At 57.6% G+C, this 13848-nt stretch overlaps 2 protein-coding genes across 2 annotated transcripts in view; both read right to left on the bottom strand.

Moving 5' to 3' along the window:
• FADS6 (fatty acid desaturase 6) overlaps window positions 1-8337 on the bottom strand; it is a 32521-nt gene extending 24184 nt beyond the window's left edge. Inside the window, exons 1-3 of the mRNA XM_008073337.2 lie at window positions 8185-8337; window positions 7532-7691; window positions 711-793 (exon numbers count right to left, since the gene is read on the bottom strand). Of these exons, the coding sequence (XP_008071528.2) occupies window positions 711-793; window positions 7532-7691; window positions 8185-8337 (396 nt within the window). The remainder of the gene's footprint in view (window positions 1-710; window positions 794-7531; window positions 7692-8184) is intronic.
• A 1878-nt stretch (window positions 8338-10215) lies between these two features.
• Window positions 10216-13848, bottom strand: USH1G (USH1 protein network component sans). The gene is made up of 2 exons (XM_008073336.1): window positions 13670-13848; window positions 10216-11437 (listed from the first exon to the last, which is right to left on the bottom strand). The coding sequence occupies exons 1-2, from the start codon at window positions 13831-13833 to the stop codon at window positions 10216-10218; spliced, it is 1386 nt and encodes a 461-aa protein (XP_008071527.1). The 5' UTR covers window positions 13834-13848.

Raw genomic sequence — 13848 nt, 5'->3', positions numbered from 1 at the left:
TTTTTTGATTTATTGTAGAGATGAGGTCTCACCAAGTTACTCAGGCAGGTCTCGAACCCACAGGCTCAGGCAATCCACTCACCTCAGCCTCCCAAAGGCGCGGGATTACAGGCTGAGCCACCGAGCCCGGCTTGTTTTGTTTTTTTGAGATAGGGTCTCGCTATGTTCTCCAGGCTAGTTCCAAACTATTGACCGCAAGCAATCCTCCTGCCTCAGCCTCCTGAGCAGCTGGGATCACAGGAGTGAGCCACTGTGCCCAGCTCTGCTCATAAATAAGCACAACCTTCCAGGAAAGCTCTGGAGCCACTACGCCCGTCCCATGCTCCCATAGATACACATCAGTCTCCTCGCCCACATCCCACACTCACACAGAGATACACACGTGCACACACAAGCACAGGGCAGCAGTGGTCTATGCAGAGGCTGAGCAGGAGGGAGACACAGGGACAGAGAGGGAAGAGGCAATTGGTCCTGCCTGTCTTTGTCTCACCTCCCCAACTCCTACCAGCTGAACCCCTGTTCCTGACCTGTTCCTGACAGCCACCTGTGCCAGGGGAGAGCCTGGGCATATGACTTAATGAATGCGGTGAAGGGAGGCCGGGGCTGCCATGGAAAGAGCTCGAGTTTGGGGTTCAAATCCCACGGCCCTGGCACTTCTGCACCAGAGGCTCAGAGAAACGGCTTAACCTGCCTGAGTCCGGTGTCCTTACCTGAGGCAGGGCGGTGAGACCGTTCTCGTGGTTTGCCATCCCTGGTATGTAGAAGGTGCTAGATACACGTTTTGAGAAGACGTCTGGCAGCATGCAGCAATGCGAATGGACCAGACCAGACATCCTGGCCCACGCATTTCCTTTTTTTTCTTTTCTTCGTTTTTTTTTTTTAATGAGTCGCCTCAGCTTCCTAAGTAGCTGGGACTACAGGCATGCACCACAATGCTCAGCTAATTTTTAAAATTTTTTGTAGAGCTGAAGTCTCACTATGTTGCCCAGGCTGGCCTTGGGCTCAAGTAATCCTCCCATTTTGGTCTCCCAAAGTGCTGGTGTTACAGGAGTGAGCCACTGCACCCAGCTCTGGTTTATAATTTTGCAGCTGGTCATTTGCCATCCCAACTTGAACTACAGTTGCCACATCTATAAAATGGCCTTTTGCCCTTGCCCAGCTCAGGCGACTATTGTGAGGGTCAAAGAAACAATTCTGTGTAGGATGGTTTGATCCTGTGAGGGAGAGAGAACCCCACGGGGAGTTTTGGTGGGGTGGAGGGACCAGGGCCAGAATCGCTGCCAGTTGCTCTTGTCCCCACCCTCTCTCCTCTCTGAGAATGCCTCCTCCCCAGCCCACCAGGACACCCTCTGACTATTGTTTAAGGTCTGGTGGAGAAAATTCTCCAATGTGTGCATTTCCAGAGTGGAGAGAGGGTCTGGCAACCCCTAGAACACTTGCCCGTGCAGACCCAGAAAATATGCCAGAGTGAGTGAGGGTGGAAACAGGGCTCTCTGGGGCTTACCAAACTGGCATATTCCTGGGCTTTTCTCTAAAGACCAGGCATGGGTGGCTGTGAATGGACTTGCCAGAAGTTTCCCTGCCTCGGCCCCAAACCCCATCGGGCTTTTTTTTCATTCAGCAATAAAAACTTGAGGAGGGGTCACTGCCCTCAACCTTCTCAGAGGAAATTGGGTAATGAGAAGCAGCCAGACCCAGGTGCCACTCTAGGGCGTCAGACAGATGGGGAGCCAGACCCTGCCTGTGCTCTTACTAGCTGTGTGGCTCAAGCAATGACCTCATGTTCTCAAGCCTCGGTTTTCTCCTCTGTCTAATGGGCTTAATAATCCTGTCATTATTTTTATTTTTTTTTTTTTTGAGTCAGAGTCTCACTCTGTCGCCCAGGCTGGAAGACAGTGGCACGCTTCCGACCACCGCTGCCTCAACCTGCTGGGCTCCGGTGATCCTTCCCCCTCAGTCTTCCAAAGAGCTGAAACTACAGGCACATGCCACCATGCCCGGCTAATTTTTTGATTTGTTGTAGAGACGAGGTCTCACCAAGTTGCCCAGGCTGGGCTCAAACCCGTGGGCTCAGATAATCCTCTCACCTCAGCCTCCCAAAGTACTGGGATTATGCCACTACACCCGGCTCCTGTCATTATTAAATGAGTCTGCTGTAAGAATTAACTGAAATCATACATGTAAAGTGCTGGTACACAGCAGGTGCTCAGTAAATGCTCACTATCATAATGAAGCACAGCAGCACAGCTGGGAGTCAGCCTATCCAGGTTTGAGTTCTAGCTCTGCTGCCTTCCAATGGTGTGAGTTTGGGAACATGTGACAAACATCTCTGTGCCTCAGTTTCTTAATGTTATCTATTATTCATTTATTTATTTTTGTGAGTAGGAGTCTCACAAAAATAAATACATGAATAATAGATAAAATTAGGAGTCTCCCAGGCTGGAGTGCAGTGGCATGTTCACAGTCACCACAGCCTCAACTTGTTGGGCTCAGGCGATCCTTCCACCTTAGCCTTCCAAGTAGCTGGAACTATAGGTGCGCGCCACCACGCCTGGCTAGTTTGTTTGTTTGTTTATTTATTGTAGAGACGAGGTCTCACTATGTTGCCCAGGCTGGTCTTGAACCCCAGGACTCAGGCAATCCTCTTGCCTCCACCTCTCAAAGTGCTGGGATTACAGGAGCAAATCACTGCACCCAGCCAGTTTCCTAATATTAAAAAAGAAATTGGGCCGGACTCGGTGGCTCAGCCTGTAATCCCGTGCTTTGGGAGGCCGAGGTGAGTGAATTGCCTGAGCCCGCGGGTTCGAGACCCGCCTGGGCAGCGAGACCTCAGCTCTACAATAAATCAAAAAAATCAGCCGGGCATGGTAGCACATGCCTGTAATTCCGGCTACTTGGAAGGCTGAGGCGGAAGGATCGCCAGAACCCAGGAGGCGAGGCTGCGGTGGCCGGGAGCAGCCACTGCACTCTAGTGTGGGCGACCGAGTGAGACTCCAACTCAAAAAACAACAACAAAAAAAAAAAAAAAAAAAAAAAGAAAGAAAAGGATTAGCAGTAGTGAGAAACTGCTAGGGCAGGAGGGGTAGTGAGATTGGCAATAGTGGGAATCTGCCGGGGGGGTGGGGCACACTTCATCAACAAGGGTACCTGCATCATGAACATACCTAACCCTGAATTGTACCCCAAATCTAAAAAAATAAAAAGAAGAGCCGGGCTCGGTGGCTCAGCCTGTAATCCCGCGCCTTTGGGAGGCCGAGGTGAGTGGATTGCCTGAGCCCGCGGGTTCGAGACCCGCCTGGGCAGGCGAGACCTCATCTCTACGATAAATAAAAAAAATTAGCCGGGCGTGGTAGCATGCACTTGGAAGGCTGAGGCGGAAGGATTGTCGGAGCCCAGCAGGTCGAGGCTGCGGTGGCTGGGAGCGGCCACTGAATTCCAGTCTGGGCAACAGAGTGAGACTCCAACTCAAAAAAAAAAAAAAGAAATCACAGTCCCTCCCTCCTGGAGTTGTGCTGGGAACCAAGTAACACAGCAGTAATTAGCAGCTCTTGCATACTTTCTCAGTTAACAAGACATTTTAGGCTTCTGTTATTAGATTTATAATTCAATGTTTTGTTGAAATTGTATTTACAACATATAATTGTAAAAGGTCTGGGACACACACAGTAAGTGTTGCTCTTACTATTGGCGGGAGGTGAGACCCGCTTGGAGGTGAGACCCAGCTTGGAGACCAGTGTAGAGCACCTACCATGTGCCAGGCAAGACACATGTCATGCCAGCAAAATCTCACAATACCCCAGTCAGGAAGGTAACGATGTCCATTGTGCAGAAGTTAAGTTATGTGACCGAACCAAATCATTGCTATGCAGTAGCAGCTCTGGGACTTGAACCCAGGTCTTCAGGCGTTTCCCAGACAATTCAGGCGTTGTTTCACTGATTGTCACACCAGGCTCCCTGGAGATGCCTGAGAGGTGCCAGTGTTGGGGGAGGAAAGTAGATCTTGAAAGACAGGCTGGGCTGCAGGGGTCCAGATCAGCCAGAGACAGAGACAGGGACGGAGATGGGGAGAGGAACAGGGAGCCTGAGCCAGTGGGAGAGAGAGGTTGAGAGACGCCAAGAGAGACGGTGGCCAGGAGAGACGGGCCGACAGGAAGTGGGGGAGAGAAGGAGAGACGGCCCAGGGGACCTTGTGTTATAGGGAGAAATGGGACAAAGAGACGGAAGAAGACAGAGGGAGACAGGAAGTGAGATGGAACCTTCTCCCACCTCCTTCTCCATCTCGGTAGTCTTGAGACCTGAAGCTTCCACTCTCCCAAACAGCCCCCCACGTTCTTCCTGTAGCCCCACGGCCTGTCCTGCCCTCTCAGTCTAACCCCCCAGGGCAGATGGGTGCTGCAGCTCAGACCTATGCTCTTGGACTGCAGAAGCTGCCAGCATACTCCCTCCCACTCCACCTCAGGCTGAACCTGGCACCCATCCAGAAGCCAGGCATGCCCAGGTCAAGGGGACTCCAGATCAAAGACATCCCCCACCAGTGGTACACGTGTGTAGAGACCGGTACAGCACTGCGGTCAGGCAAGCTGGCTTCAGCATCAGAGAAATCTCGCTTTGAGGCCTGGTAGCCCAGTGAACTTGGGCAAGTCCTATCACTGCTCTGGGCTTGTTTTTCCAGCAGTAAAATGGGAATGATAGTGATAATATAGGACCTGCTTTATAAGGTTGTGGTTTTATTGTGAGGGTTAAATGTACGTACAGGATTTATTATAAGCACCTGACACCTTAAAAGCGCTCAGCAATTGATAGTAAAAACTTGAAAGCTTAGCCCTAGCTGGGCTCGGTGGCTCAGCCTGTAATCCCGCGCTTTGGGAGACTGAGGTGAGTGGATTGCCTGAGCCCGCGGGTTCGAGACCCGCCCAGACAACTTGGCGAGACCTCATCTCTACAATAATCCAAAAAGTAGCAGGGCGTGGTAGCACGTGCCTGTCGTTCCAGCTGGGGACAAGAGTGACCTAAGGGTCCAGGTCAAGGAGCATGAATTTTCCTTAACAGAGAGAGCATCTTGGAACTCGGATACTCAGTCTCTTCATCTATGAAGCAAGGCGAAAACTGAGCCTCACCTGCCTACCTCGCAGGGGCAGGGGAAAGCTTTTGATGAACTCTCAAGTGTATCGCAAGTCCCCAGAAAAGATTCCCAGTTCCTTGAGCACCCCAGGGACAGCTCTGGTCCCAGGGTCCCCCCACTGGATGGGAGCCCAACGCTGGCTCACTGACCATTCCTCAGCTACTGATGGCTTCTCGGCACCCCCTGAAGGTCAGATAAGGAGGCTCCAGGTAGCGCTCTGAGAGCACGCGTGGTGTTGGGGGGTAGGAGGTGCGTTCTCACAGGGGGGTCAGGAAAGCAAGACCGCTCCCTGGGACTACCCAGGGCCCACCTACTGGACAGCTGAGCTGACCGCTAATGCAGGGAGTATCCCATGGACCAGTCTCAGACCAGCAACAACCATGATCGTTACTAACTAATGTACTAAACATCAGAGAGTGCGCTGGGTACTTTTTATGCGTTATCAGTTCACCCTCCTAATACCCTGTAGGGTCGATATTATTCCTAGAATACTTATTTTATGTAGGAGGGAACAGGCTCAGAGAGGCTGAGTAACTTACCCAAGGCCACACAGCTGGAAAGGGGCAGAGCCAGTTCTGCTGTCCAGATCTGATTATCCTGAGTCTAGCCACCTCCCATCCAACCCAGGCCTATCTCAGAGAAGGTGACAGACACAGCATGCGTTGGGGAGATGGGGGTGCCTGCCGTCTGGGACTAGCAGACGGCCACACAAGGACAGGAGGCAGTGGGCACCGTGGAGGCATCAGGAGATATAGTGCTGCTTTGCTCACTGGCTATTCTGTGACCTTGGGCCAGCCCCTTCCCTTCGGGGCCTCTGTTATCAATGGTGTCTGTAAAACGAGAGGGTGGGGCCATATACAGTGGGGACCCTTTCTTTTCTGATTCTTGGCCATCCCCACCTCCGTCAAGTTGGTCATCTCATTGATGGTGTGTTAAGTTCACAGCTGTCTAATCAAAGTGTCTTCACCTGTGGGGCCTCTTGACATCTTGGGGCTTGCAGGCGCCACGAGCTGCCTAGGGTCGTGAACAACACTGCCTATAAGCGTGTGCGTGCAACACGCATTTTGGGGGAAGAGTGTCCATATTTTCACGAGAGTCTACTCTCGAAAGGCTGAGCACCACTATTCTAAACTTTTAGAATTTCTATAACCTCGATCTAAACTTTAGGGGAATGAGTGAAGAAAGCTGAGTCCCTACTGTGTAAAAGTTCCCTTTGTTTAATGTCCCCTCAGGCTCCCTGGAGCTGCCTCTGCTCCTGGCACCCCGGGTTTCCACCCTCGAGCCACCTTGGCCCACGGAGACCTCCGTCCCACTGCTTCCGGTTAGTCTCTGCCCGAATGCTGAAGCTCCCATTTGCTCTCTGTCTTGTCACACCTCACCCCCATGTCCTCCTCTGGACCTACGCAGCCAGGACCAGCGGGTGTTTCCTGAGGTAGGTGCAGTGACCGGGATGGCCAGCAGAGGTCACAGGGAGGACACGTCCCTGAGGCGTGGTGGGTGGAGACGTGTCTTGTTGGCCCTTTGGTTTCTGTGCGTAGGAAAGCATGGCCCGGAGGCCTGCATTCTAAGTCTGGGCCCTCCCCTCTGTGGGCCTCAGTTTTTCCACCTGTAAAGTGGCGGTAAGTGACCCAGAACCTAGATGGTTGCCAGGCAACCTTCCTTGACTGACATCCCGTGGCTCTTCCTGATTGACGTTCGGGGAAGGGACTGTCTACATCGCCTCTTGGAAGAAGCGATTGGCCCAGCGTCCTTAAGGAATGGAGCAAGATGCCTCCGGGACCCTCCCCACGCTTGCCTGAATAAACAGAGACCACCAGCGTAAGAAGGAGATTCACCCCTGAGAGAAAGGAGGGCTCTAAGCCGGGCTGCCCAAGAGCTGGCTAGGCTGGTGAGGGAAATGGGGACATCTCTGGAGGCTTCCCAGGGGCGAGAGGCCCACAACCCAGGTGATGGGCAGCAGCCTCCGGGGGCAGGGCTCCTGCTTATCTCTGGAAAAGCCCAGACAGGCCGTGGTGGGAAGAAAGCATCACCCTGCCCTCAATGGCTGTAAGTCCTGGAAACAGGGCTGGAGACCAGATCCTCCCCCTTGCTCAGCAGCAGGAGGCTCTCTGTTCAGTTCTTATCCTGCCTCTCCACCGGCTCCTAATTCTGGGATGATTTAGTAGGGCAGGGCAAAAGCCCAAGGATGCACAGAGTGGGCACTCGAGGACCCTCCAGGAAACAGGATCCAGTCCTCACAGGCACAGAGAGGACCCCTCCCACCCCCACCGTCTCACTATTCCCGCTGTCCCAAAGGATTAAAGAACAAGACACAGGCATGGCAATGATGGAGAACATTCTCTACAAAAGTGATATCACGCCCGAAGCAGGGGTTCACGGCACAGCGGTGAGACTCAGTGCCCGTCCCACCCCAGCACCAGAACTGCCCGGGGGGAGGTGGGCTGAGGCAGTACGTGGACAAGGAGCAGGGGAGAGAGGGCAGCACCTGGGGATCCAGGAAAGGTGAGTCGGCACTTGGGGCGGCCCCAGGTTCAAATCCAGAGGACAGGGAGAAGGACTGGGGAGGGGTCTGGGTGGCAGGGGAAGGCAGCCAAGCCCTCAGTGTCCTGCCGTGGGACAGGGCCCCAGCTCTGAGCATGCGTGTGGAGGGGCGCCCCCACACAGACAGATGAGAGAGAGGACTTTAGGGCCTTTCTACCCTGCCCCAGTCAGGGGGCCCAGGGAGGAACTAGGGGCTGTGGCCATGCTCCCAGCAGGGGCTGCTTCCCAAGCTGAGGTCAGGGGTGGAGGACCCACAGCTGGAGGAGGAAGGGCATATCTGCATGGCGCACGAACGTGCACACACGTGTGTGCCGGCTCCTGAGGGACTCTCCCGCATCCATGACCTTGGTCGGGCTGGCTGGAGAGCTCTGAGGACACACGTCTGAGCACCCTCTGGGCTGGCCTTTCTGCTGGTGTCATCACCATCGCAGAGCTGGGACACTGGTGGGCTCCCGCTCGCCCATGATCCATGCAGAATCACGCAGCAGCCCAGTTCCTTCCAGGCCTCGAGGGAAACTCACCAACCAAACCTCATCGCATACACACGTGCACACACACACAGCCCTGGGGACCTGGGGACCATCGAAGTTTACATCATTCACATCCTCATTGTCCACTTCACAGGACTGGCCCACACTAGGCCCGGCACCCAGCCATGCCCAGTCTATGCCCATCTCGGCCTGGGACACCCTGAGACAGTTGGTAGGTGCCTTTCTCTGGCCCAGGGTGTGCCGCCAGGTCTGGGAGCCTGTTGGTCTAGCACCGTGCCCCTGGCGCCCTGGTCCTCTGGGGTCCCTGGGGGGGGCAGGCTGCACAACGAAGGATGGGGAGGCCAGAGGAAGACAGGCTGGGTTTTGCCACAGGGGGAACCAGGAAGAGAGTCGGTCACCCCCACCCCACCCCAGCCTGGCTCTTCAGCTCTGGCCCTTGGCCGGTGGGTGAAGGAGAAGGGAGCTGGCCATACTTGGGCTGGTGTGGGGACTGAAAGGGCATTTGGCTGAAGAGTCTGGCTGGGGATCTCCCCTCTGGGTGTGTGGAGGGAGAGGAGACAGCCCAAACGCTTTCCTTCACAACAATGCAGGAAGTGAGCATGTCTCCAGCCTGAGCTGAGAGAACAGGACCCTTGGAGGAGGGACAGGAGAGACGATGGTGCCTGGAGCAGGCCGTGCCCTCCTGCCCTCCCCCTCCCCCACTGCCACCCAGCTCCGATGCCCCTGCCCTCTCTCTGGGGCTGGCCTTCCACAGATCCACACGTCCTTGAGGGCTGCTTAGACGGAGGCGGCTCAGGGCCTTTGGGACCCTCAGAACTGATGTTCCGGGACGTTCTCTTGTTCCTCTGCTTGTCCCTCTTGTGCCTCCAGGCCACACCCTCTGCTTTGGGGTGGGGACAGGCTTTCAAAGTTGACCCATATGGTCCTTGCTCCTGGGGAACGGGGCTGGCAACTGTGAGGACCTTGTGGCCCCACCATGGGTTGTGGCAACTTGCAATTTGTTTTGGTGTGGGGAGAGGAACCCCCAGTTATCTGTGGAGGAAGAGACAGAAAGAAACAGAACTCGGATGAAGGCCTTCGGGGACATCATTTTCAACCAGAACCAGCCATTTGGATGACTTAGTCACCCCCTCTCTGGACAGGCTGAAGGCCAAGGATAGGGGACACCAGCCTAAGGGTGACTCCCTGTTCTTCAAACTCTAATCCAGACTGCCTCCCCACACCCATCCCTGCCCCAACCACTCGACATAAAGACCAGAGATATCTAAATGGGGGGGGGTGCCGTGTTTGCTGGGCTTGTGGGATGCCATGGGCATGCGGGGCCGGGGCAGGGACTAGCCAACAGCATGACCAGTGTGGGGGCAGCACTGGGCAACCGTGACGGTTTGGGGAACAGGCCTCCAAGGCTGCTGCTGGCACCAGCTCGTGTTTCTGGCCACGGGGTAGAGCGGCAGCAGGTAAACACTTGCCTTGAGGGCGTAGACCATTGAGAGGCCCTCTGAGGGCCTCCAGCCCACCGGAGTCACCTTGACCCCAGGCTGCAGAGCTGCAGACCAGGGAACAAGCCCAGCTCCACACCAAGCAGCACCAAGGCCCGGGGACAAGCTACTTTAAACCTCTGAGCCTTCACTTGCACGTCGGCTGGGAAATGACATGACGTGGTCCACTACCTACAGGAGTTCAGGAGGATGAAGCAGGAGAACTTGTCCAAGGGCACAGCCCAGCGCCCTAGGCAGGAGGTTCAAAACCTTCCTAGCTTGACGACTGTGGCCACTGTATCTCATCAACACTAAGAAGCCCATTTTCCCCTATTCTGAAGTCTCCAAAATCGAGGCTCATTTTACATTAGCTGTGATAAGAAGGCCTCTAGTCATCATTCAACTGGCAGCTCCTTCTTCTGGACAGGTGATACATAAAGCAGCGGGGCCTCTTGTCATTGACGGTGGCTTGGATTTTAGGAGTGAGGCATTATTCCCCCTCCCGCTCCTGAATAGGCAGATTCTGCCCCCCTCCTCCCAGGAGCCTTCCAGCCCCCTGCCCCCGTCCCCGTGGGCTGGACACTCACAGCTCTGTGTCCTCCAGGGCGGGCGGGCGCTCCAGCGCCTGCCTCCGCCTCCGCACGGCCCCCATGATCTTCTTACGGGGCCCCAGGGGGACGCTGATGCTGCGGAGGTCGAGGTCAGAGCACAGCATCAGGGCCTCAAGGTCGATCTTTTCCTGCCGCAGGAGGGCGGCAAAGTCCTCCATGTGCAGGGAGGCCAGGAAGGTCTCCAGCGGACTCGTCTCGGGCTCCAGGTCCTCGTCCAAGCCCAAGTCCAGCTCGTCCCAGGGCAGCTCCTCCCCGCAGCTGCGGTCCTGCAGGCTGTTGGCACTGCCCAGGCTGTCATCGTCCAGGCTGGGGGAGCTCTGCAGCCGACCCCGCGGCATGCCCGCCCCATCCAGCCCCCCGTCCTCGCGGCCCAGCCCGTGCAGCCCACTGCTCAGGTAGTTCCTGCGGAACACCATGGTGCCCAGGCCGGGGCGGGTAAACAGGGAGTCGTGGCCTGAGTCGGTGCTGACCTCCGAGTGGGCAGGCTCGGCCGCCAGCGTGGCACGGGAGATGCTGTCCTCATCCGAGAGGAACATGTCCCGGAGCGGGGCACGGCCCCACTCCTTGGGGTTGGCGTAGGTGCCTGGGCGCACGAACATCACGTCGCTGCCCAGCTGCAGGCCCGAGAGCGAGCGGACGCTCTTGCGGCCGTCCTCGGAGACCTTGAAGGTGCCCTCGCCGCCCTGCTTGCGCCGCTCCAGCTTCTTCTGGATCTTGGTCTTGCCCCGGGCGGTGCCGTGCAGCGTGGCCTGCGAGTAGGGCAGGTGGCTGCCCAGCGCCAGGTGCTGCAGCCGGCGGCTCAGGGTGCTGGACGTGAGGCTGGAGAAGCTGAGAGTGTCGGAGCGCTCGGCCAGCTCGCGGCGGTAGCGCCGCTCCATGCGCTCGTGGTGTTTGCGCTGCAGCTTGGCGCACTCGCGGATGCGGCGCTCGGCCTCGCGGAACGCCTTGTCCTTGAGTTTGCCCACCAGCTTGGGGTTGAGGCTGCTCTGCTTGGCCGCGATGGAGTCCAAGTAGCGCACGCACTCCATGTGGCCCTTCATGGCGGCCATGTCCAGTGGCGTGTGGTAGTCGTTGTCCAGGCACCAGATGTTGGCCCCGAAGGACACCAGGAAGGACAGGCAGTGCAGGTGGCCATTGGAAGCTGCCAGGTGCAGGGGTGTATTGCCCCAAATGTCACACTTGTCCGGGTCACCCCTGCGGGGAGAGCATGTGGGGAGGGACCATGAGCCCTGGCTGGAACAGGCTGGAGGTGGCAGAAGCAGAGGAGGCTGGAAGGGGCATGCCCCCAGCCTTGTTGGAGCACGGCAGGGCCCCAAGGAACTCTTGGGCCTGAGACCTCTCTGGCTGCTGAGCCACCAAAGGGACCTGGAGTGGGCCAGGGGGAAAATGGCCACAGGCACGCAGGGGGTGGGGCGACAGGGAAGGCGGGGCCAGGGCGGGGCCTCCCCCAAGATAACTGAAGGCTGGGAATCTCAGGGGATAAATATTTGATGCCCAGAGAGAAAGGAGTGAATTATTCATGGGGCCCAGCGGGGAGCTGGCCCAGAGAGGTGGTGGGCCAGGGCCGAGTCTGGGTCTCTAGGCAGGCGTGGTGGTGAGTGTGGCTGCGTGTTGTGGAGTGACCGGAAAAGAGGACAAGAGTGTGCTGTGCGCTGGGCACGGGTCCTGGGTGAGTGAGTGTGTGTGAGATGTGAGCCTGCGTGTCGGCGGGCACGGCCATGTCTGCAGGGAGCAGGGCCAGGCCTGGCAAGCCCGAGTGTGAGAGCAGGTGTCGGGCCTTGGCCTGGGCCAGGAGGGGAGTGTGGGGGCAGCCAGGACCGGAGGCGAGGAGGAGGGAAGTCAGTGCCTGTGCCTGGCGGCCCTCCCTGCCCCAGGCTGCCCACCTTTGGAAGTGCCGTGGGGTTGGCTGGCTTGGGCCTGCCCAGGGGTCCCTGCAGCCCCCTGGAAACCCTCCACACACCAGACAGACTGTGTCTTGCAGGGCAGGCTCCCGCTGGCTCCTCCAGGGCTCTCTGTCCTCAAGGGCCCAGCTCAGCGCCCCTGTCCCACGCTAATGAGGTCACGAGGCCACCCCCCCAGGGCTGGGGGAAGAATCACTCCCTTGTCTCCACAGCTCCCCGCCCACCCCTCGCCTGCTGGTCACCAAGTCCTACAGGGCAAAGCAGGGAGGGGCTGCTTGGCATCTGGTCCACATCAATCCCGGCCTCTGTGGCAGTTGGGTGGGGGAGGGGGGTGTTGGTGTACTAAGAGAGAACCCGCTTCCTTCCTCCCATGAGTCTCTCTGAAAGGGTGGCAGGGGACAGTGTACACTATGTACCCTCTTGGGGAGGGGCCAGTCAGTCTTGGCCTCTTGGAACACGGGTCAGCAACCTAGTCCTCGAGCTGCTGGGCTCAAGGAGCAGCCACTGAGAGGGGCTTCCCCACCCACCACGCAATCGAGCCTAGTACCAGGGCCAGCTCAGCCCCTGCCCTTCTCTCCTGGGGCCCGAGACTTCATGTGAACCCTCCTGGGCATCCATTCCACCCCTTGTCCTGCCGAGGCCACCGGATTTTCAGCCCAGTCTGACCTCTCTTTGTAAACCTGTTGGGTGTGGGGCAGTTGTTCCCAGTAGTGGAACTTGGCCCCAGGGAACCAGCTTCAGTGGCCTTAGGCCCCAGCATTCCTCAACTGTGACCTTCCCCCTCAACTGCTGGGGGAAGCAGTCCTCCGTCCTGGCCCTGACACCTGGATTCTATGCCCACCCTTCCCCACAAGAACTACTCCAAAGGGCGGTGAGGGGAGAGAAGCCCCTTCAAAGGCAAGCACAGCATAGCATCTCCTTTGCTTAGTTGTGCCCTGCAGGGGGGAAGGGGCACAGAGTTAATGGGGTGGCTGACCCGTGACATTGGGCACTGTAGACAGTGCCCGTAAATCCCAGCGATGAGGAGGGTGAGGGAGAAAGCTGTGTGACATCCAGCCTGCCGGGAGGTGTGGGTGCTGACCGGGAGAGCCCTCTGGGCCTGAGGCTAGGGAGCGGGCTGGCGATGACCCCTCCTGTCCAAGCCCCCACCGCTGGCCCCTGAGCCCTTCTCTCTGGTTCTGACGACGCCCCTCACTATGGCTTCCAAATGGCTCCCACCCAGGGCATCTCTCCCACCTTCCTCCCTGTCCCCTCTGCCTGCAGCACCCCTCGCCCCACATCATGGACCCTCAAATCCACTTGCCCCCTCCGGGCCCCACATCCAGGTCACAAGTGTCACGTGCCTCAGCTTGTGTGCTCCTCCACGTGTCTGGCCCAAGAGCGTCAGGCCCCAAGGTTCCACCTTAGGGTCTCTCTGCAGGGGAAGGAAGCAGCCGGGGGTGGGGGTAAAAGAGGCCATGGAGTCTGGGCCGCTGGGAGGCCTCCGCGCTCCTGGGCCCACCCGGGTGGAGGGTTAGGTACTCACCCGCGGCTCACGATGAGGCGCAGCGACTCCAAGTTGCCGTGGTAGGCAGCCCAGAGCGTGGGGGTCATGCCGTCCTCGTCGGGGGCGTTCAGCTCCTTCCGGGTGGCCTCCTTGAGGAGCTCCAGGTAGCCATCCCTGGCCGCCCGGTGGTACTGATCGTTCATGGCGCCCGACGTGGA

The sequence above is a fragment of the Carlito syrichta genome, unplaced genomic scaffold, assembly GCF_000164805.1.
Source record: "Carlito syrichta isolate Samal-C Ts95f unplaced genomic scaffold, Tarsius_syrichta-2.0.1 Scaffold315826, whole genome shotgun sequence".
NCBI classification, from domain to species: domain Eukaryota; kingdom Metazoa; phylum Chordata; class Mammalia; order Primates; family Tarsiidae; genus Carlito; species Carlito syrichta.
Note: the sequence above shows the minus strand (reverse complement) of the source record. Positions and strands in the feature narration are given on the sequence as shown.